At 41.6% G+C, this 21846-nt stretch overlaps 1 protein-coding gene across 5 annotated transcripts in view; it reads left to right on the forward strand.

Moving 5' to 3' along the window:
- Positions 1–19368, forward strand: part of HNF4A (hepatocyte nuclear factor 4 alpha) — a 74835-nt gene extending 55467 nt beyond the window's left edge. For all 5 annotated transcript variants that reach the window (XM_072996925.2, XM_078392575.1, XM_072996924.2 and 2 more), the window contains 6 exons: positions 2855–3010; positions 7429–7516; positions 8879–9034; positions 10610–10846; positions 11226–11351; positions 12414–19368. In XM_072996925.2, coding sequence (XP_072853026.2) covers positions 2855–3010; positions 7429–7516; positions 8879–9034; positions 10610–10846; positions 11226–11351; positions 12414–12556 — 906 coding nt within the window. In that variant the 3' untranslated portion in view covers positions 12557–19368. The remainder of the gene's footprint in view (positions 1–2854; positions 3011–7428; positions 7517–8878; positions 9035–10609; positions 10847–11225; positions 11352–12413) is intronic.
- The last annotated feature ends 2478 nt before the right edge of the window (positions 19369–21846 follow it).

Consider the following 21846-nt stretch of genomic DNA (forward strand, 5'->3'; position numbering starts at 1 on the left):
TGGCGGGAGCTGGGACAAGTGACGGGCGCTCACTCCGTCACGTGGATTCGATCTTACGACTGCTTGGTCTTCTGACCCTGCAGCACAGGCTTCTGCGGTTTAGCCCGCAGCGCCACCACGTCCCTTGAGCAAAGACTCTTACTTCTCAGTAAACCTGCACAGGATTGGGGCTGTCAGTCTCCCGCAGGGTTTCTTCCTTTTATCTGCATCTGATTCTCAAATGAGTAACAATCTCATAGGAAATACATAGTAGACCATCAAATGTACTGCTCTACTGTACTGGCTGGGTATGATGGGACTTGTAGTCCAACACATCTGGAGGTTGGGGAAAGCTGTATTATACAGTTGTATCCACATGCCCCAATCTTTATGACAATGGATTAACTACTAGCAGTTACCCAGTACACGAGGCCCCTTTGAGCACTCAGAAAATGTAACAAAATGCACAAGGTATGATGTTTAGATTGTCTAAAACAGCTGTTCCTATGGTGTTGAAAATACAAATGCTTGGTGAAGCCCTTATATGCATAACTAATAAGCAGAGCTTGCTGGACGTCAGTTAGAGTCCCCCAGCTAGCATGTTTGAATTGCAATGCAAACAAAAGCAAGCAGGCAGAAAAAAAAAACCCAACGTTTCTAATAAAGGCACAATACTGATGGATGTGCCATTTGGGTTTTTTACTCCAACTCCCAGAATCCTCCAAAAGCTCCCCAGGCAGAGTCCTGAGAGTTCTAGCCCAGAGACAGATATTGACAAACACATTTCACTCACCAGGACTGAGGCCAATGTCATAATGTTCCCTGGGAGAACTAGGTCTAAGTCCTTTGTGGCACAGTGGTTAAACTACAGTACTGCAGTGAAGACTCTGTCATGACCTGAGTTCAATCTTGGGTCCAGGGAGCTGGCTTGAGGTTGCCTCAGCCTTCCATCCTTCCAAGGTCAGTAAACTGACTACTCAGTTCACATAGGGAGAGGGAGGCAATTTATAGCCTATATGATTAAATTGTAAACTGCCCAGAGCATTAGGCACTATGGACTGGTATATAAGCAGCATGCTTTTGCTTTGTGGGAAGTGTAGTCTCACTGGCCATTAGGCTGTAAATAAGGCCACCTCCAAAGAACTACACATCCTACAAAGTCCTCGGCTTTCCAGTAAGCTCCTGGATAGTTTCCTTTTTGAACAGGAAACAAGGTCTGAGGTAGGCCTTCATCTAGGTAAGTAAAAGGTAGATGTGGGTCTGTGGACTGGATTCTCTCAGAATTCTGCCTGGGAAATTCTTGAAGAATTCTGGAAGTTGACATTCTGGGGGTGGGGTGGGGGACAGAATGACATGCCTTTGTTGGACAGGATCAATAGTCACCAAGGATAAGTAATTATATGTTAAATCTTCTGGGTTCCTCATCAGCTGTTCAGTGACACTTCAAGAGTGGGTAAGATTCCAGCAAATACAACCATTTAGGCCTGCACTGGTTCTTAACCTTGGGTTACTCAGGAGTTTTGGACTGCAACTCCCAGAAGCCTTCACCACCAACTGTGCTGGCTGGGGTTTCTGGGAGTTGCAGTTCAAAAACATCCGAGTAACAAAGGTTAAGAACCACTGATTTAGGGCAAAGGGAGTGGAGATGTGGCGAAATAATTTGCAGATGATCCAAAATCTTTGGATCAGATTTTCTTGCTTAGTAAACATGAACAACTGGGATCTTTGGATAAACATGCTAAAAGAAACAGCACAAAGAATCTGACAGGAAAAGCAAAGAGGAAGGGGGGAATTTCTCATATCTCACAGAAGGATGAGGGTTCATTGTGGAGGAACGCTTGGATTTCAAACATTTTCAGTATCTCACAGTGTACAAGGGGGTCATTGCGTTGAAAACAAATGCATGTGGAGGAGAGAACAATAGCTAATTTCACATGATAGAATTGCCTACTGCAAGCATGGCTGATGAGTGTTGAAATGTTTTATAAAGGTTATATACATTCTGGCAGATCATGCTGACAGTAGGAGCTGCTATGGACAACTTCAGAAAATCATTGACTCTCCACTGGAATTTTTAAAACTGAGCATGGAGAGTCATCTCTGAGGGATGCTTTAGCTGTGGATTTCCTTATTTTGAAGGGAGTTGAGCTCTAAGAGTTAGGGGATCCCTTCCAGCTATACAGTTCCACAAGTCTTCGATGCCAACTACATTGCATGTGAGAATTCAGTCTTAGAAAGACCCAGATGGGTTGTGAAAACACTTGGGGGTTAAGATGATAGATAGTTAAGTGAGTTAGGTATCTGGCTGCAGAGCCAGTGATTGGGAGTTCAACTCCCTGCAGTGCATCCAAGAAGAGTGAGCCTGTGTAGCCTTGGGCAAGCTGCCCCCAGGAGAAGAGACTTCTGACTACTCTTTACCCAGAAAACCATGAAAAAGTTTGCCATGAGTCAGAGTTGACTTGACGGAATACAGTTATTATTATTAATCCAAAACACAGACAGCATATGCTTTAGGATTTATGTTTAGTTCTAGCACAACCAACAGAAACAAGGCAAACAAGCAAGCAAACTTACTTACATGTAATTTTTTTTAAAAAATGCAAGTATTTGGAGGCCAATAACATAGGGAAAATGAGAGATGTTAAAACATAAATCATTTGTAGATACCAGTGTTTGTCAGAATATGTGTTTGCATTTGGCGAGACAGCAAGGGCTGTCTAGAGATGTGCCTGGTGAGCTTTTAGCATTGTAGTCCAAAAACACATATTTGCACATCTCTACTGATTATTATTCCTTAAGGTTTACCCAGCATCCTTTCCTATCTGTTTATGTCCTCAGTAATGGGAGGAATGTTTTTTTCTTCTTTTTCTTGCAGATGTCATCGCCCATGACAGTGATCAGCGGAGATGTCAGGGGGAAAAAGATAGCAAATATTGCGGATGTGTGTGAGTCCATGAAGCAGCAGTTGTTAGTATTGGTGGAGTGGGCCAAGTACATTCCAGCCTTCTGTGAGCTTCCTCTGGATGATCAGGTCAGCTGGTGGTTTGCACTCTTATTAGTACTTAAAATTAACAGTGGCTTTCTTTATTGCATTTCGGTAGCATTCACAGGCCTCTTATGGCACTCATTATGTATACTGTTGGTTTACTGTACACATGCATATTGAACTGCCTGACAAAATAGGAAAGTTAGGTGTAATTTCAAGAAAGTTAGGCATGTATAAGCACCCTTGAAACTCAAGAGCCAAAGCATACATTACAGATGACATTGCTAGAGCTGAAATCTCTATAATATTCCAGAGATGTGAACTAGGCAGACTTTGTCTAGGTGTCTGACAGAGTAGACTTGTAAACAAAATCGGACCAGTTGCAAAATAAAACAAGCTAATTTACCAACTATGTTAAATAAGAAAGCTCCTGTTGGCAGAATCACATGCTTTCAGCAGTTGAGGAATTCCTTCTTATAATGAAAGGCTATCTATAATGGATAGTTGTACACTTAAATAATCAAACTATAGTCTTATACACACTTACTTGGGAACAAACCTCACTGAATTCAGTGAGTTTTACTTCCAATCTAGAGCTTGGAAACATTGCTCTTTCGGAATATAAGTCCTAAAATCACCCAAGCCACTGGTGGATTCTGGGAGTTATAGTTCAAAAAGCTAATTATCTTAATAATCTTAGAACTGCAGAGCCGGAAGGAACTCTATGGCTCATCGAGTACAGTCCCTGTCAAAGAGACATGGTGGGAAATTGAACTGCCAACCCCTAAACCATTGAGCGACCCAGTAATTATGTTTCCAAAAGAAAAAAGCACATAGGAGTACGTAGGATTAAACTCCTGTTAGCTTTCAGTATGAGTTGAATCGGCCTAACATTGGATATGCTCACCCACCTTCTAGTAGTGAATGGTGAGAGGGGACAGATCCTGTGTATATACTCATGCCCATAGAGTTCATAGCTACACATTGTTCCTCTGCAGTATATGCTCCAGGAATTGTTCTCAAACATTTTAAATGGGTGGGAGGTAGACTGATTTCTCTGCTCATTTTTTATCTTTTTGAGGCACTCTAACAATAAACTATAAAGCTGATCATCCTCAAAACAGCTGTGACATGAGTTAACTATATTTCATGAGTAAACTATATTTTAAATGATCAATAATTCCACCAGCACTATATGTGAACAGCATTCTTAATATAATTTGGACTCTTGTCAATCACACAATATTATTGGGCATAGAACTTCAGTATCTGCTGTGAAAAGGGTAGGGAAGGATTGCATTTCCTTTGAGATTTTTTTAAAAAGCATGAAGAGCTGGAGGACAAAGATTCCTTATTTTATTCACTTTTAAATTTTCTGTGGCACTCTTTCATCCAAATAGATTCTTACCAAACTTGTATACGTAAAACGAGAAAGAATATAATACCGAACTCACCATGTCAGAAATTAAACAGCATAAAGAAAAACTCTCAGGTTATAAAAACTCTTATTTAACACCACAACCAATTTTAATATTTGAAACCATGAAGGATGCTTTTTTCTTGTCATATTGGGGCCAAAGCCTCTGGGAAAGAGCGGTCTCTCCCTTTTCTTCAGCTCCTTTACGGCAAAATATTTCTCTGTGTTTGTTCAGTACATACAAATTGGCCCATCCCCGTAAAAGATACCCTTTCTCAAATCCTTCAGTTAATGTTTAGTGGTTGTTTGCCACACAGCTGAAGTTCCAGCCTGACATTAAGAAGCATCCATGTCATGCCGTGTGTTAGCGTTAACCTTTGTTTCAGCGGATTTAAGAAAAAAAACAAAAAACCAGAAGTGGGACAGGAGATTCAGAACATTCTTGAGGATCACCGAAGGGTATAAAATGACACAGTGCAATCATTAACAGCAGAGCAAGCAGATGGATTGGGTTTTAGGTTTTTTTAAATAATAAGAAACACCAAACCTCAGGTTCTTCCCCACAGCAAAATGTCCATAGTCATGAGAGAAATACATTAATTACATTGAGCCGGTGATAGTAATTCTCTGAAAGGTGTGACCTTGTCCTAAGTGTAGAAAAAAGTTACTTTTTGGGACTATAGCTCCCAGAATTCACCACACAGCATGGTTTTAGAGATGGGGATATTCATATACAAATATCCCTGCTCAGCTGGACTTCATGCACCCGCCAGTGGCAGCAGCCTCGCTCATCCTTTCAATCGCTCTTGGAGCTCTGCTCTCTTCCTGCTTGTCTAGCAACTCAGCAGCCATGCAGGGGGGCTCGTCCTCCCTCCCACTGCCTGGAGTGGCCAGGTGAGGAGGAAGAGAGCGGAGCTCCGGAGTGATTGGAAGGATGAGTGAGGCTGCCACAGCTGGCGGACACCTGAGTGGACAGGACAGGCTCAGGGGCCGGCGCCTTGTGAAGTCCAGCTGCACAGGGATACCCCGATATATAGAATAACTCCATACCTTTTCCAAAGTCTGCTTGCAGTTCCCAGACATAGTGTTAATATAGCAAAATAGGGAGGCTGGTACTTTACTTTTATTGGATTTTTACCCCGCCCCCCTAGACAAAGTCTACTTGGGGCGGCTTACATACATAATACAAACATAACAGAAACAACATCCTAAAAACATTTAAAACTTCAAATTTTTAACAATTATATAAATCCTTGCCAAGATGGAGTGATTAAAAAGAAAAAAAAGTAAAGGGAAGGCCTGCCTGAAAAGCCAGGTTTTTAAATGACTTTTAAAAACACCCAGTGAGGGCGGCAGGCGAATTTCTGTTGGGAGGCTGTTCCAGAGCTGAGGGGCCACTGCCGAGAAGGCCCAGTTTCTTGTTCTTTCTTTCCAGGCCTCTCTCGGTGTTAGGTACTTTTTAACTTAAGCACAATGTATTTATTTATTCATTTAACTTGCATTTATTTATTTAACTTGTGACTGCCCACTACTCTAGGCAGTTTACAAAACAGAACGGTGAAGCCCCTACACTACTCCCCAAACACCAATCACATAGAAACCCAAAGAATAGGGCGATGACCAATTCATTTTTTAAAAACTAAAATTGAAAGTTAAGAAAAGCAGGAGATACAAGTTCTATCTTCAGTCATTCCCTAAAAGTCAAGGACGGGGCCTGCTGCACCTCAGGTGGAAGTTTGCTCCATAGAGTAGGGGCCACCACTGAGAAGGCCCAGTTTCTCTTTGTCATCTTTTTGGCCTCTCTCATTGTTTCCACCCTTAAAATGGTGGTTTCGGAGGATCGTGTAAAATGGGCAGCTGTTTCCTGGGTCAGAGCTTCTGACAAATATCAAGGTTCTAAACCGCTAAGGATTTTATAGGTCAGTACAATGTATCCTTTATGTCAATGGTCCTCAACCTTGGGCCTCCAGATGTTCTTGGACTTCAACTCCCAGAAATCCTGGCCAGAAGAGGTGGTGGTGTAGGCTTCTGGGAGTTGTAGTTGAAGAACATCTGGAGGCCCAAGGTTGGAGACCACTGCTTTATGTGACAAGTAGTGCCCTATGGAGGTGACCAGATCAGCCCTTTTCCTTCATACGTTCACTGCGACTCATGGAAATTAGAACCAGCCCCTCGATAGGGCAAAATGAGACAGCAAAGGTTGGAAGATAGGCAACTGCGGCAAGATATTCAAGAACAGGAGTGTGTGTGTGTCATAAGATCCTCCCCTTCTCAGTCTCTGCCACCTTTTGAATGCATGGCAGCAACTGCACATGATGGCTAACTAGATATTTGGTCATCTTTTGCCAAAGTTTACGCCTAGGTGAGTTTTTTTTGACATGGGGACTTTTTTAAATTAAATGTTTATTGTTCTTCTATTCCTGGCCCTCAAGCCCTTTTTAAAAGATTTGGATTTTTTCCCCCCTAGCTTTTTATTTGGGGGTATTTTCTTCAACTCTGTGTTTTAGTGACTTCCCCACCATCTCCCCGGTTCTTTTATGATTCGACACAGTAGAAAGTGATTTTTTTTTAAAAAAAGAAAACCTATATGTGACATACTGGTCCAAATCCTTCAGAAGAAAACTATGAGTGTAAAGGCAATCATACAAGCGGCTTCCCTCCTTGTTTACCATTGTCATGTTGTCATGTTGCAATTATTTTCTTTATGAGAGCATGTGGGGGAGTGTAGACAGCTATATGGGTAGAGCAGCTCATGTGAGCGTCATTTATGTTGTGCTGATAAAGTAAGATTCTGGCCATTATTTCAGTTACTGGCTTCCTCACTTCCCGTGAGAGGCGGGGTGATGCAGTAGTTCAGACTGCTGGAATGGGATCCGGGAGATGTAGGTTCAGCTCGTGTTGTCGTCCAGCCACCAACATGGTTTTCACAGATGACAACAGGATGCTTGTCCAATGATCCTCTTCATGAGGGACATTGCAGCTCTTTGCAACTGCCTGCTCTCTTTTCTGCCTTCAGCCCAGTCATAATAGGCCTTTGTTCCTCCAGGTGGCTTTGCTACGAGCACATGCAGGTGAGCACCTTTTACTTGGAGCAGCCAAACGGTCGATGGTGTTCAAAGACATCCTCCTCCTAGGTAAAAAGCCTAATTTACCAGGATGATTCTGCCTCCTTCCATTAGAAAATATCATAAACTGTCATGTTTTCAATGTAGGGATTGGGAAGCAAATGGACCTTGCCATTTGTTAGGTTTCTAACAGGACAATCCTATACTTCAGCCCTTCCCAATCTGACACACTGTGTGTTGGGGTATAACTTGGATAAGTAGCCTTCAGTCAGCATAGCCAGCGGTCAAGATTATGGGACATGTAACGAACATAGTTAGAGGGCACTAAGTCAGGAAAGGCTGCTGGGCATGTTTACTTGGAAGTAAATTCCCTTTTTTCATGTCGCTTAGTTGCCCAGTAAGTGTGTACAGGATTATAGCCTTAATCACCTTTTGGGCACACCAAGTTCTTCTCTTATCTCCCCCCCCCCCCCACTTCCTGGTCACCTCTAATATCGGGGGTTGGGAACCTTGCCCTTCCATGTGTTGTTGACTGTAATTCACACAGTTCCTTAACATCAGCTATGCTTGGTAGGGCTTCTGGGAGTTGATGTCCCCTGGGAAGAATATATGTTCCCTTGGTGTTGCAGATATTATGAGCAGCAATTCCATTCTTTGGCGTTTAGCTCTCTGAGAACAGCAGCAATAATCTATAACTTGCATCTAGCTCAAGTTTCTTTTTTCTACAAAGCCACAGAGAGAACTATATCAGTGGGACTTTTACAATGACAGACATAATTTGCTTGCATTCTGTTTGCTGACATGCAAATTTATCTCCTCCTTCAACCTTGCTTTATTTTGGGGGGTAGGTGGGGAGGGTTTCCAAACTGAAAATCCACTTGCCACAGTTGGGCTATTCAGACAGTTTGACTGAGAAATCACTAAGATCACATGATTATGCTCTCAATGTACAAGCAAATTACAAATGAAATATCAAGATATCAATAAAATGGTTATACGGTTCATGCCTTGATTTTTAAAAAGGAGACAGATCCCTCTTTTGATTTGTTTTTCCTGAGAGAAAAAAATAGCTATTGAGTAACAAAGTGAATAACAAAGTGAAAAAAAATGTTCACATATAGCTCAGCAAATTTACTTATCTTGCCACTGGTGTGAGTGTGTGTGTGTGTGTGTGTGTGTGTGTGTGTGTGTGTGTGTGTGTGTGTGTGTGTGTGTGTGTGTGTGTGTGTGTGTGTGTGTGTGTGTGTGTGTGTGTGTGTGTGTGTGAGAGAGAGAGAGAGAGAGAGAGAGAGAGAGAGAGAGGGAGATTGAGAGAGAGAGAGAGAGAGAGCTATTGTAACAATACTTCATAGATTATAAAACATAGGACAGTTAGAAGCTGGAGAAGCAGGTTGACAGAATTAAATTTGAAATATAACCATTTCCGTGCAGGAAATGACCACATAATTCCCCGTAACTGCCCAGAGCTGCTGGAAATCAGCCGTGTGGCCGTGAGAATCTTGGATGAGCTGGTGCTGACGTTTCAGGAATTGCAGATTGATGATAATGAATATGCTTGTTTGAAAGCCATCATCTTCTTTGATCCAGGTGGGCACTGAATTTATGCTAATAATAACTGATAAAGCAATCCCAGATTTCTCTTGTTCTTTAGCTCTCTATTAACAGTGCTGAGATACTGCATTTTCAGAGTTTGGGAAGGTTACCTTTTGAACTAGAATTCCCAGAATCCCTTAGTCAGCATGGCACCAGCTTCACTTCCCATGGGCCTCAAAGCAGAAATAAAACTACAGTGGGGTCTTGACTTGAGAACTTAATCCGTATTGGAGGGCAGTTCTCAAGTCAAAAAGTCTGTAGGTCAAGTCTCCATTGACCTACAGTGCATTGAAAACCGATTAATCCCGTAACAGGCCGTTTTTGTTCCATTTTGGTTTTTTTCTGGTCTGTAAGTCAAATCTCAGTCTGTAAGTCAAACCTAAATTTTGCGGCCAGAGAAGTCTGTAACTCAGAAAGTCTGTAAGTCAAGCCGTCTGTAAGTCAAGGGACCACTGTAAGCTTCTAAATAAGCACTTATATAGGGATGTGCCCTCCAGCCCTTATTCCTGCCCAGTCCTCCTATAATGTGCACTTGCAAGAAAGTGCCGGTCACAAGGTTCTGAACTCCAGGACTCCGATGGGGGGGGGGGGATTAGTGATGAACAGCTTATTAAGTGATCTGCAAATGACCTACAGTATCATGAGGTTCTTCCAGATGGAACATTTGTTTCCCAACTACTTCCCCTTTTTGTGGCTTCCTGCCAAAGGAATGCACCATTTAGTGGGATTCATTGCCAAACAAGCTCACTTGTCATTAAGAAACACCCTTCTGTGAGAAATTCATTGATGGAACTTCTCTACTAAAGTATTTTTTTTTGGTGGGTCGGGTGAGTGATAAGTGAAAGTTTCCACCTGGGAAGCTCTTACTTCAGACATAAACTTTAGTGAAAAGTACATTGCACTTAATTAGCCCCCCTCTGCAAAAAAAGAAGAAGAAGAAGAAGAAAAGAAAAAGAAAAGGACTAGAAATAAACCCTGCTTTCTGGAGGGGCGGGGTAAAAATCTAATAAATAAATAAATAAATAAATAAATAAATAAATAAATAAATAAATAAATAAATAAATAAATAAATAAATAAATAAATAAATAAATAAATAAAAATACATTAAAAGAAAATAATACGTAAAAATACGTAAAAAGAAACTATAGCAAGTAAGACAGCAGGAAAGCAAAGAAGACCTGTCTTCCATATTCTTCTCAGGCACTGCATCCCCATGTTTGCACTTGATAAATTGCTACAGCCAGGTAGGACTGAGAGCGATGGGAACTAGAGTCCAGCAACATCCAGAGGCCTGCCTTTCACAAGCAGGCCTCATCCCTTTCATGGGGGAAAAGACAGCAAGGGTATAAGAGAGGATAAGGTAAGGTAAGATATAAAATAAGAACCCATGCTGATGCAGAATAAAGAAAACAGGAGAGACATGGTCTCCTCAGTGCCATAGGAGTCTGGCTATTATGGAAAAGATGTCATTCAAGTTAGTGGGCTCAGTTAGTGGTCCACATCGCTTTTTAAAAAAGGGTTGCGCTTGAGAAATGGCATCACCTGAGGTTGCTTGTGGTTTGTTCCAGATGCCAAAGGCCTGAGCGACCCCATCAAGATCAAACGAATGAGGTATCAAGTTCAGGTCAGCCTGGAGGACTACATCAACGACCGGCAGTATGATTCTAGGGGGCGTTTCGGGGAGCTCCTCCTCCTGCTGCCCACCCTCCAGAGCATAACCTGGCAGATGATCGAGCAAATCCAGTTTGTCAAACTCTTCGGCATGGCTAAGATTGACAACCTGCTGCAGGAGATGCTGCTGGGAGGTGAGCATTGGCCCTCAGAGGTTCCCTGAGAGGCACCCTGTGCAGATCAGAGTGGACTGGGAAAGTACAATACCCCTAATGCTTTGCAGTGTCATGGGGCTTAGCCCAGTTGACACTCAGAAATGGAGAGAGATTTTCTCCTTTATGCACCAGCTGGAAGTTATACCAAACACATGAGAGGCCTTTTGGGGGAGGGCTACAGACCCTTGAACAATTCCATTAAGAAAATACAAAAATCCCAATTGGAGTTCTTGGCTTGGGATGCCAGTTCTCCCTAAGTAGGGATGTGATTACACACGCCAAGACCATGTCCAACTGCATGTCACGTTCTTCACTGCATATTGCAAATCATTAGAATAATATAAATAATTAATTTTAGGATCGTCGAGTGATACGCCTCATACTCACCATCATGCTCTACACCCTCACCTGATCCAGGAGAATCTGGGGACGAATGTCATTGTGGCCAACACAATGCCCACTCAGATTCACAACGGGCAGCTGTGTGAGTATTTCCCATCCTGCCATCTAGAACTGCCATGTTGGGTCTGATTGTGTGGACAACTGATCGTATAAGGTTGTGCACACTTTGCACTTCTGATGCAATGGAAGGAGCAGGTTCTCTTTTAGTGATCTACTCTATTCCAGAGCAGTAGAGAAGAGGATGCCTTGCTGTGTGGCAAAGCCCTTTCACTCCTTTTTATTTTGTTTTAAGGAAAAACTATTGAGAAGATGTATATTTAGTTATTAGATCGTGCATATCCCTAAAAGGGGGAAATATTCAATGGGAAGGACAAGAGTGAAAGGGAAAAATAAGTTTCCTTTATTTACTTCTTTCCCTGTGAAAGAGGATGACTGTGCTAATGCATAGCACTGCATAAGCATACAACCTTTCCACATGTACACACACGAAGAATAGACTTGTTAAATTACAAACATAACACGGGCATGTGTCTGACATGACAGTCATTGTCCCTTCATTGCTGGTCAGAGCCAGTAAACAAAATCACATTCACTGTTATATTTATTCACTGGAATCTTGTTAGTGTTTGTGTAAGGTCTGCATAACTTGCTGCAGTGAATTTTAGCTAATTGATGAGGTGCCAGCAAGGGCTTCTATTGTGCAGTTGGACACCTGACCACGCCCAGGACTGCGATGCATGTTTGCCAGCCATGCCAGTCCTTGGCTGTGATTAGAATGGGCCATACATGTCTATGGCTCCTCCTTGCAAGGGAGAGCCCTGATGCAGTGAGTGGGTATACTCCTCCCCCCCTTTAAAAATCAATGGAAGTAATAAATAATAATGCAAGTGGTCTTAAAAGAAGCAGTTAAAAGACTTTGCTCTAAACCCAATACTTTTACTAGGAAGCCGCCTAGAGTGGTCCGTGGGATTAGATAGGCGGGATATAAATAAAATAAATAATAAATAATAAATAAATAATAATAATAATCTTGCTATTACTTACATGGCATTGTTGAGCTCAGTTTATGGGAAATTCCTATGTTCTTTCTCTGCTCTTATCATATAGAGTAGCTGATATATTAACATAGCTTTTCTCACCACAGCCACTCCTGAAACTCCACAGCCTTCCCCACCAGCTGGCTCGGGAGCCGAACAATACAAGCTGCTTCCTGGGGCCATTGCGACGGTAGCCAAACAGCCCAATTCAATCCCTCAGCCTGCTATAACAAAGCAAGAGGTCATCTAGCATCCAGCTCGAATGAATTTGCCAGAAGTTGCAAAGACCATGCTCGGGGCCGAATGTCCTCACACATACTGTACTCAACTTACTCTGGAAGTGGCACATTCACAGAGTTGTCCCAGGGCACGGATGCATCAGCCTGTTTTATTGGTAACTGCGTGAAAAAAAGCCATCTTCCTGTGGGGTGATGGAGAACCGCACCTAAGCACTGCAGAACTGATAGACAAGACTCAACAGAGGCCTTATTTTCTTTATATGTAGAGCTGGATCCCTCACCAACCTGTTGGTGACTGTTTCTAAAATTTGCACTGACTTGCCTGTTTCTTCACTGCCAACACGTTATTATTCTGTTTTAACTTCTTCTCAAATTAGTCTTTTTCAAAGGATAAAAAAAATCTGAATGAAAAGGAGAAAAGACCTTGACTAGAGCATCTCCAAATAGTTCCAGGTCTTCCTGCAACAGGGTGGATTAACATATTCTCAGATGGTCATGTTCTTTTCAGGGGAAGATACAGAAAGTCTGGACTCACTGCTGGTGAAGCATGGCCTCTTTACTGCTTCATTTACCGCTTGGCTGCCTTGAGACAATTCCAGAAGTGAAGGCCAGGCTAGATGCCTCCAGTGATCTTCAGTGATAAGCAAAATTGAGAGGCGAAAGGTGTGTTCTCCTATGACATTGATTTACCTATCTGGTGATTTCTGTGAGGAAACAGTGGTTTCTTTGAAGGAAGAATTGCCTTGGTGAATCAGACATCAATGTCCATATAATGCAGGACTTTGCAACCAACTGAATGCTTCTGGGAAGACCACCAACATCATGTGAAGATGGTGGCCTTCATACCTTGGTTGTCTGAATCATCTGCTCTGCCATTCAACTATACTGCCTTTCTGCATGGAACTCCCATAGTGAAAAGTTGTTGATAGACCTGTCCATCATTGTTTTATCTAATTGATTTTGAGACTATGAAGCTTCCTTTGTTGAAGGATAGCAAGGTCCGTCTACTTAGAATGGATGCTTCTCTGCCAAAGTGCTAGCCTAAGTAGACTTCGCTGTGTTTCCCCTCTTTCTCCATGCAAGACAGAATAATCTGGCTCAGTGAAATGTAATGATGGTGGAAATAAGTGCTGTAGTGAAGATCCTAAGCAAGGGACCTGGTGCCAGCTCCATCGGTTCCTTGTCCTTATTCATAATGATCCCAGGTGCTACTCTGTTGGGAATTATAAATAACAAATAAGGGGAAATGAAAAGGTAGGAGATGCTGCAGGCACACTAGACAGATGCCACCAAATCCACCCCAGGCCTCACCACTGCCAAATAAGTCTAAAACTATTCAGATATTAGGAAAAATTGTTCTGAAAGCATTTAATTGGGAAGAGCAAGGAGGACAAGAATACTACTCTTCATGTGAATAGCAACTAGCCACAGTGCCTTCTCTATCTGTGAAGGTACTTGCTGGGTTGTAAATCACACGGTCTGGTGCCAATGACAAAGAAGGGTGTCCATTGCAAATGGCTGCTTTCAACATATGGACAGTGGTGATTATGATGGCTGAAGAAGCAGACTTAGAATATATGGCCTTGCACTCCCTCCTCATGCATATATGTGTTAAGTCCTAACAAATTGCTTCCAACTTATGGTGTTCCTCATACATCTTTCAAGGTATGTGAAAGATTCAAGAAGTAAATTCCCCGAGTGAGTTTCCATGGCCAAGTGAGAATTTGAACCCAGATACCCTGAGTCCTATTCTCTATCCACTACATTACAGTGGTGCCTTGCTTGACGAGGATAATCCGTGCCGTTGAAATCGCTGTTAAGTGAAATCCTCGTCAAGCGAAATTAAAAAGCCCATTAGAATGCATTAGAAACTGGCTAATGCATTCTAATGGGTGAAATACCTCATCGTAAAGCAAAGATCCTCCATAGGGTGGCCATTTTCCGGTGCCTGTCTTGTGAAAAATGCCTCCTAAAAACAGCGGGGGGCCATTTTGAGAGCTGGCGGCCATTTTGAAAACCGCTGATCAGCTGTTGAAAAAACATCATTTAGCGAAAAATCGGTTCCTGAAGCAGGGAACGGACCATCGCTAAGCGAAAAAAACCCATCCAAACATCGTTTTGCGATCGCTTTTGCGATCACAAAAACATCATCATGAATCGGATTCATTCATCGTTAAACAGGGTAATCGTCAAGCGGGGCATGACTGTACATTGTCTTTCAACTCTTGTGAGCTTACAGGACATGTTTTCCAAAACCCTGAATTGGGCTTTTAAAAAAAATATGAACAGTCTCTGCTATCTTGGTGTTTTCTGCTTGAGTTCTTCCTTCCATGCCTCTTGAACAGTGTTCCCAGTTCCATGAGCAGCACCCACTGACAACGTCCTATGAACCTAAGAAATAGTCTTATACCAGGTGAAGCTATTGGCCCATCTTCTCTACTCTACTACCCTGCAGCAGCAGGGAGTTCTCCAAGGTCTCAATCAGGGAGTATGTCCGCTTGAGAACTCCACTCAGAGAACTCCTTTTAACTGAGGACCTGCTCAATACATTTTGCTGCTGAGATGGTGGCCTCTAGTCACCCAAGTCAAGATGCGTGGTACCCAAACTTGGCTAAGCTATTTGGACCATTAGGCAGAAAATTTTACAAATATCTCTTCCCATCCCAATCACAACAAATAAAATAATTTAAAAACTTGCTCCCTTTTCATGACAGCCACTTCATCCTTCCTAATGACTGGCTCTCTGTTAATCAGAGGTGTCACGAATTGAAATCTGGGATCTGAGCAGAATATGCTCTATCCCAAGCCACGAATCCTTCCCTAAATTGGGCATATCATTACACAGGAAGCTTATACTGAGTCAAAATTTGTTTTTGTAGTTCAACATTCTGACTGGCAGCAGCTGTCTAGGACTTGAAGCAGGGTTATTTCCTAGCTCTAATGGAAACTCTCTAGTTTGGCCATCCAGGGCCTAGGAAATTTATACGTCTTTGGTTAACAAGATTTGACTTCATATCAAACTCTGGTTTATTTAGCACATCAAAGGGTAAATCAGAGACTAATCTGAAGGATAATCAAAAGGTATTGTGAAAATCAGGATTTGCTTCTTGATTGGTTTCTCTTTTTCCCTAGGATAAGCAATCCTGTCTAACAATAGTCAAATTGTTCTCTCTGATAAGTACAATTTCTTGGAGAAATACAGGCCTAATTCACAAAAACGATTTAGAGGCACAACAGGCTGCGTGAGATGACTTTTCCCTTCAGTGCTTACAAGATAAAATTGTATTGTGAGAACACTCCGTGTATGAGGAGATTGTCAATACCAGAATCCCTAAAAGACACTACTTTTCTAGCATTTTTCTGAGATGCAGTAACTTCATCATATTGCTTTATTGTGTAAATGTGGAGGAGAAGAGTAACTTCAGTAACTAACAGTATTCATTCATGCAAGTCTTGGCCTCCTTTGAGGCCCCATTGAGTTTGGCCCTTAGGACAACACAGTGCCTGAGGTGACAAATTTCGCACTCCCTTACTTGCCCTTGTCAACCCTCTATAGGCAGTTCTCCAGATCTCTTTATTTTCCTGCATCCCTGGAAGCCAGAGGGTCCTAAGAGTGAAGGTACAAATGTGATGGGAAAGAGGAGAGATAGCTAAGAGAGTTTCCTGTGTCATGACAGGAATGAGCTTACTTGTGTAATCTACTTCCTCTCTTTTTTAAAAACCCAAATGTCCATCAACAAGAGCCAGCTATAAAAGAATGAAGAATAGTGAGCACAATAATTTAAAAATACTTAAATAAGTAAAATAAGTCATAACCTTAGCACATGGGGAGATCACCCCAGAATTTCAAAGGGAGGCACTCCTTGCCTACCTCACAAGGCAACCTCGCTTGAGCCAATAATTTGTTCCATAGGTCAGAACCAAACTGAGATCAGAGTCCTTCTAAACAAAAATCCAAGCCCTGTTACCTCCAGCGTTCTTCATTTCAACAGGATAAGGTGGAGCATGAGGGAATTAATGGCTAGCAATACAAAATACAATAAGCCAAAAAAAAAATAATAAACCCTCTGGCATACTGGCTACAAGCAGCATGCTGATGCTCTGTGACTTTTCCCATACAGTCACAGGAATGTATGATCATGTGACATTTATGTTAGCAAAATGCAGCAGGATAGTGCTGAATTTCTGGCTATTATCTGTGTGTGAACTGTGGAAGCACATAAATTGGGAAAAAGTAGAAATACTTCTGTATTTTGCTTCAGAAATCTATGCTAGGACAGTACAGGGAAAACGCCCTAAACTTGGTTACTCAAAGTCCCTGAAGGTAGCTTCTGTCTACAGATCTGCTCAGTTGTTAGGCAGAAGCCGTGTGGGTCTGTGTCACTCCACCTTGTAGAAAAAAGAAGCAGGAACTCAGCTCAGAGGAAGGAGAAAATGACCAGGTTAAGAGTAAAAGTTGATGAAACATAGATCTAGAAAAGACAAGTGGGAAAAACACTCTGGCAGTCTTCCTACATATCTCCCTGCCCCCCCTTGATTTAGATCATTTGCTATATGTGCAGGCGCTGCATGTCAAAGACAGATGTGGACACAGCTGCTGCTCTGGTTTGTTTCCTCCCCCACCCCAAGAGGTCAGACAAGGAATTGAGGATAAAGTTTCTTTGTCTGGATTTTCATGAGAAAATAAGCCAGCTGGACATTTACAACTGTGTTCGGGTAACACAATAAATAAACTACAGAGCAAAGCTCCCAGATTTGTTTAACTGCTCCTGCTGCAAGCCACACTGATGTAGTTACATGCATCAGTACTGTGCTTCTATCAAAAGTGAGAGTTCTTTCCCTTCCCTAGCTTTCATACAAACTGACCCAGTGTGTTGCTGCTGTTGTTAAAGAGAGCAAGAAATACTGCAAAACACCAGAGATCAACAAAATAAATAACTGAAAAAGCAAATACATAATAAGCACTCACTGTACAAGAGAAGATGAATTTTGATGGGAAGAATCTTTCAGAAAATACATAAAAAGTGTGATCAGATGGGCATTTGTCCCACTGTTCGGTCCACTGTGGGGATGGGCTGATTTGCTCCTTTTTCTGGTGATCACACAATGTAACTGCTGGAGCAAACTAGCCTGCCCCAGAGTGTTCTTACTCATACCTTTCTGTGTCAACTGTCAGGGGCTACTCCTTTTTTGGTGTGAGTAGGATCACTCTGTTTTGGTTCGTTTCCAGTGTGTGCAATCACTGGAAACAGACCAAAGCCAGCTTGTGGCTGTCAATTTCCCTTCTGCTGTCAATTTGCCAATATCATTAAGTGGCTTGATTAGAGAGCTTAGTCATTTCACGATATTGGGGAATTAAATATTACCTTCACTCTGTGGAGGAGGGGAAGAAATAAAAAAACAAACTCTATAGCGCTGATGCACTGCATCAGTTTGGGGGAAAAACATTTGAAAACTTCCTCCTAGAAGTGAGAGGAGACAGGAGGGGGGCAAGGAGGATGATATTTTAAGTTCCAGTAACATTGATCAACGTAATAACACTTTTCCATTAATATAGTTAGTGGAAAGTTATCCAAAAAAGAGAAAGATTATAGCAACGTTACAACCAGACACTCAACACATTATGAGCATAAAAGCCCACAGAGTGAAATTATCTTCCCAGAATCATACTCTTCACAGAGCAACATGCAGAGGTAACACATCCTAACTAGGAAAATTAAACACTTCCTCCACAGAGCAGGGGGAAGGAAGCAAACTTTTTTTTTTACCAATTAGGGCACCGCTGATGCACTGCATCACTTATAAAAAAATTAAGTCACATTTTCTTCTGGAAGTGGAAGGAGACAGGACTGTAAGTAAAGGTGGAGATTCTTTTTCTTTTAACCTTCTTAAAGGAACCAAACCAAATAGGTTCATTTGAGATGTGTACGTTATTTTGAGGCAAAGATCACACCAAATGGCATACTGGACCTCTACCCAACTTTGAGCAGCTCTATTTACCTGCTCTAGCCCACTGCAAATGACCTTGTGTAGACAGGTCCCAAGTCACCTTTACAAAGAGTCAGACTAACATGTACTCTGGCCAGTAATGTCTGTCTTGGGTCTGAGAAAGAAGTCTCTTCTAAGCCTACTACCTCTGAGATTTCTGTAACCATAGATGTGGAACTTGCTATTTACAAAGAACATGCTCACCCACTGAGCTGTAGCTTGCTCCTTCTGGACCAAATTGAATGGGAATTTGTTCCTGGATGAGATATTCTCCAACGGAACCATGACAGTTCCTTGGAACAGCTGAAACAACTAAAGTAAGAAACTTGCAACAACCCCTTTTAGGGTCTGGAAAAATATTTGTTTGTGGTGCTGACCACAAAATAGAACCTATGGAGTCATCTCTTTATAAGAATGTAATTAATAATAATAATCATGTGCCATCAAATAAATTCTCACTTATAGCACCTGTTTCCAGGCAGAGAAAACTCAGGTTTACCATTCCCTTCATCTGGGGTGCCCTAGGACTGTGCTGCTTGCTCAAGGCCCTATAGGCTGGCTCTACTCACAGGAAGCACAGTGGGGAATCAAACTTCCAACCTTTGGTTCCACAGCCAGCTACCTAAACAACTGAGCTATCCAAGGACAGCTAAAGGTATAAATGCCAAAACAGTTTTCATACCAGATCTGTACATGAAGTAAACCCACATATGGATGATAATGATTGATTTCATCTCACAGGTACCCTGTTTCCCTGCAAATAAGATCTAACCTGAAAATAAGCCCTAGTATGATTTTTTGGGATGCTTGTAATATAAACCCTACTCTCCCCCCCCCCCCAAAAAAGCCCCAGTTAAGTTAAACCCTGCCCTCCACCATTGTGCAGCAACCAGAAGAAGATGACATGACTGCAAAATAAAACATCCCCTGAAAATAAGCCATAATGCATTTTGGGGGGCAAAAATTAATATGAGACCCTGTCTTTTTTTCAGGGAAACACAGTAGCTATTGAGGATCTAGTCACTATACATCAGTTGCAAAAGTAAATGACTAGCCAGCAGGCCGTGCTGTCAAAGTATTGTAATATTTGCCAAACATGACTATGTTGTGCTATGTAATTTATTATTATGATGGGTTCAATTATTTCCGCTTAAATTATTGTGTAAATCATATTAATTACGCATAATCAAAAATTTAATGTGAATAATGTAAACTGCAGGATTGCTTTTCCAGCTGCATCAACTTTTTCTGTATCTAGGACTAGTTGGAGAAAGTCATTTTGGATGTAGATTTGCTGTATGCCAAAAAACACAACTCTGGTACATTAATTTTTGTTGACTACTGCCTTCCAATGGAAACAGAGCTGTATTTCTTTATTAGTGTTTTGGAAAAAAAATACAAAAAATATTTTCTAACCTTTCCTAGAGGGGTGTCATTTATAAATTAAAAACAGTGAACCAGCACAGATGAGTCCATATTAAAACAAGGCATGTGTATTTTTGCACACTTATACTGATCTAAAACTTTAAGCCAATATGGTGTGATGGCCAGAGGGAGAGACTTAGATTTAGGAGATAGATACACAATATCTGGATGTGTGTGTATGCACACATGTACACAAATGCATGGTTACAAGGCAGAAAAATTTTCAAAAATTATTCTGTGACCTTCAGTATCGCCTCAATGAGTACACAAAATCATCAGTAAGCAGTTTGTTTCATTAGAATGATTAAATCTGATTGATTCCCACAATTAACTAACTAAAACATGTCCATATTAATCAGGGTACAGATTTTACATTTTCTTTAAAGTATCCTTTAATGCAAATGTCTATAGGAATTGCTGATTTGACCACCTATCTCTGTTTTCACTCTGCTTTACTATCTCCTTTCTATAGCTCGCATTGGGAAGGATGCAATTCAGACTAACTCCAGGCTGGAAGGAGGGTCCCCCTATGTTGGTGGTATGACCATGAATTGAGAGGGCTTTGGACTTTTCTAGTTTGTGCTCATCATACTTCTGATCTGCCTCCCCTCTCCTGCTTCCAATGTAGGTATGGCAAAGGATGCAGAAATATCTTTCCAGGCAGGCAGGAAGGAGAATCTGAGGACCATTTATTGTTCTGAGGTAAAAATTCTAGCTCTGATCTTGATGGGTTGAGGAGATCTCATCTTTTTTATGGTCCACTGTCTCACCATTCCATGCAGCAAAAGAATGGATTATACTGATAATTTTTTAGCTGGTTGACAGACAGTCACCGCTGCTACCACCCTTTTCACCATCACCATCAACACCACCATCATGATCAATACCACTTTAGAATTTATGTACTACCGTGACATTTTCAAAGTGCTTCATATGTCAGGTTGGATCTAGACCAATAATAATATTAAGTATATGCCATCAAGTGATTCTGACTTATGACCACCCTTTCCAGAGTTTTCTAGATAGTGAGTAATTCAGAAGTGGTTTACCATTCTGTTCTTCTAGGGAGTCTGTAGTTTGCCCAAGGCTACTCCTAGTATGGAATCTAACTCACAGTCACAACCAAACAGAACTATCCAGCCAACTTAGACTAAGCAAGCTGCAATTCCGTCATGTTGAAAACTAACGACCATTAGTGATGACCTGTCCCATTGATTTTAGTGGGAACTAAGTATAAGGATCCTTAGCACTGATCACAAAGCTGAGAAAGAGTAATTTGATTAACGCTACTCACTGAGTTCATGCAGAACTTATGCTATAATCAGGGACTTTTTGAATTAACATTCACTCAATCACTAAGCTACACCAACCCGAGTCTACATCAAATGTGACTCAAATATTAATTCTGCTGCTGGCTCCATCACTCCCACTGCTTCCTTAAATAACCTATTTTCCTCACAAACAAAAGCTGGGATCCTGCAAAGTGCTGAATGATGCTACTTTTTACACCAAGGAATTATCTAAAAACATTGATAGAAATAATCAGATTGAAATGCCATAAATAATACTTCCTCATGTGGGGTGGGGTGAGGGATTGTTCTCATAGAGCATGTTAGAATCTAGCCTTTGGAAATGCTGACCCCACGCTTAGTCAGTTTTCTGCCTGTCCTAATCTGCTACATAACTCTTGGGTTAAGTGGGTGACGCCAAAGGCAGTACAGAGCCACCGAAGCACAAAAGAAAAGATAAAGTGAAAGTTAATTTGTTACTGGTTGTAAAAGTGAAGAAATACGCTGAAGATTAGGGAAGATCGTAAACAGCTTTTCCCCTTCTCCAATCACAAGACTTTTGCATGTTGGCCACACATGTCCAGCAACGGAAGAAAAGC

Source organism: Pogona vitticeps, chromosome 4 (genome assembly GCF_051106095.1).
Source record: "Pogona vitticeps strain Pit_001003342236 chromosome 4, PviZW2.1, whole genome shotgun sequence".
NCBI classification, from domain to species: domain Eukaryota; kingdom Metazoa; phylum Chordata; class Lepidosauria; order Squamata; family Agamidae; genus Pogona; species Pogona vitticeps.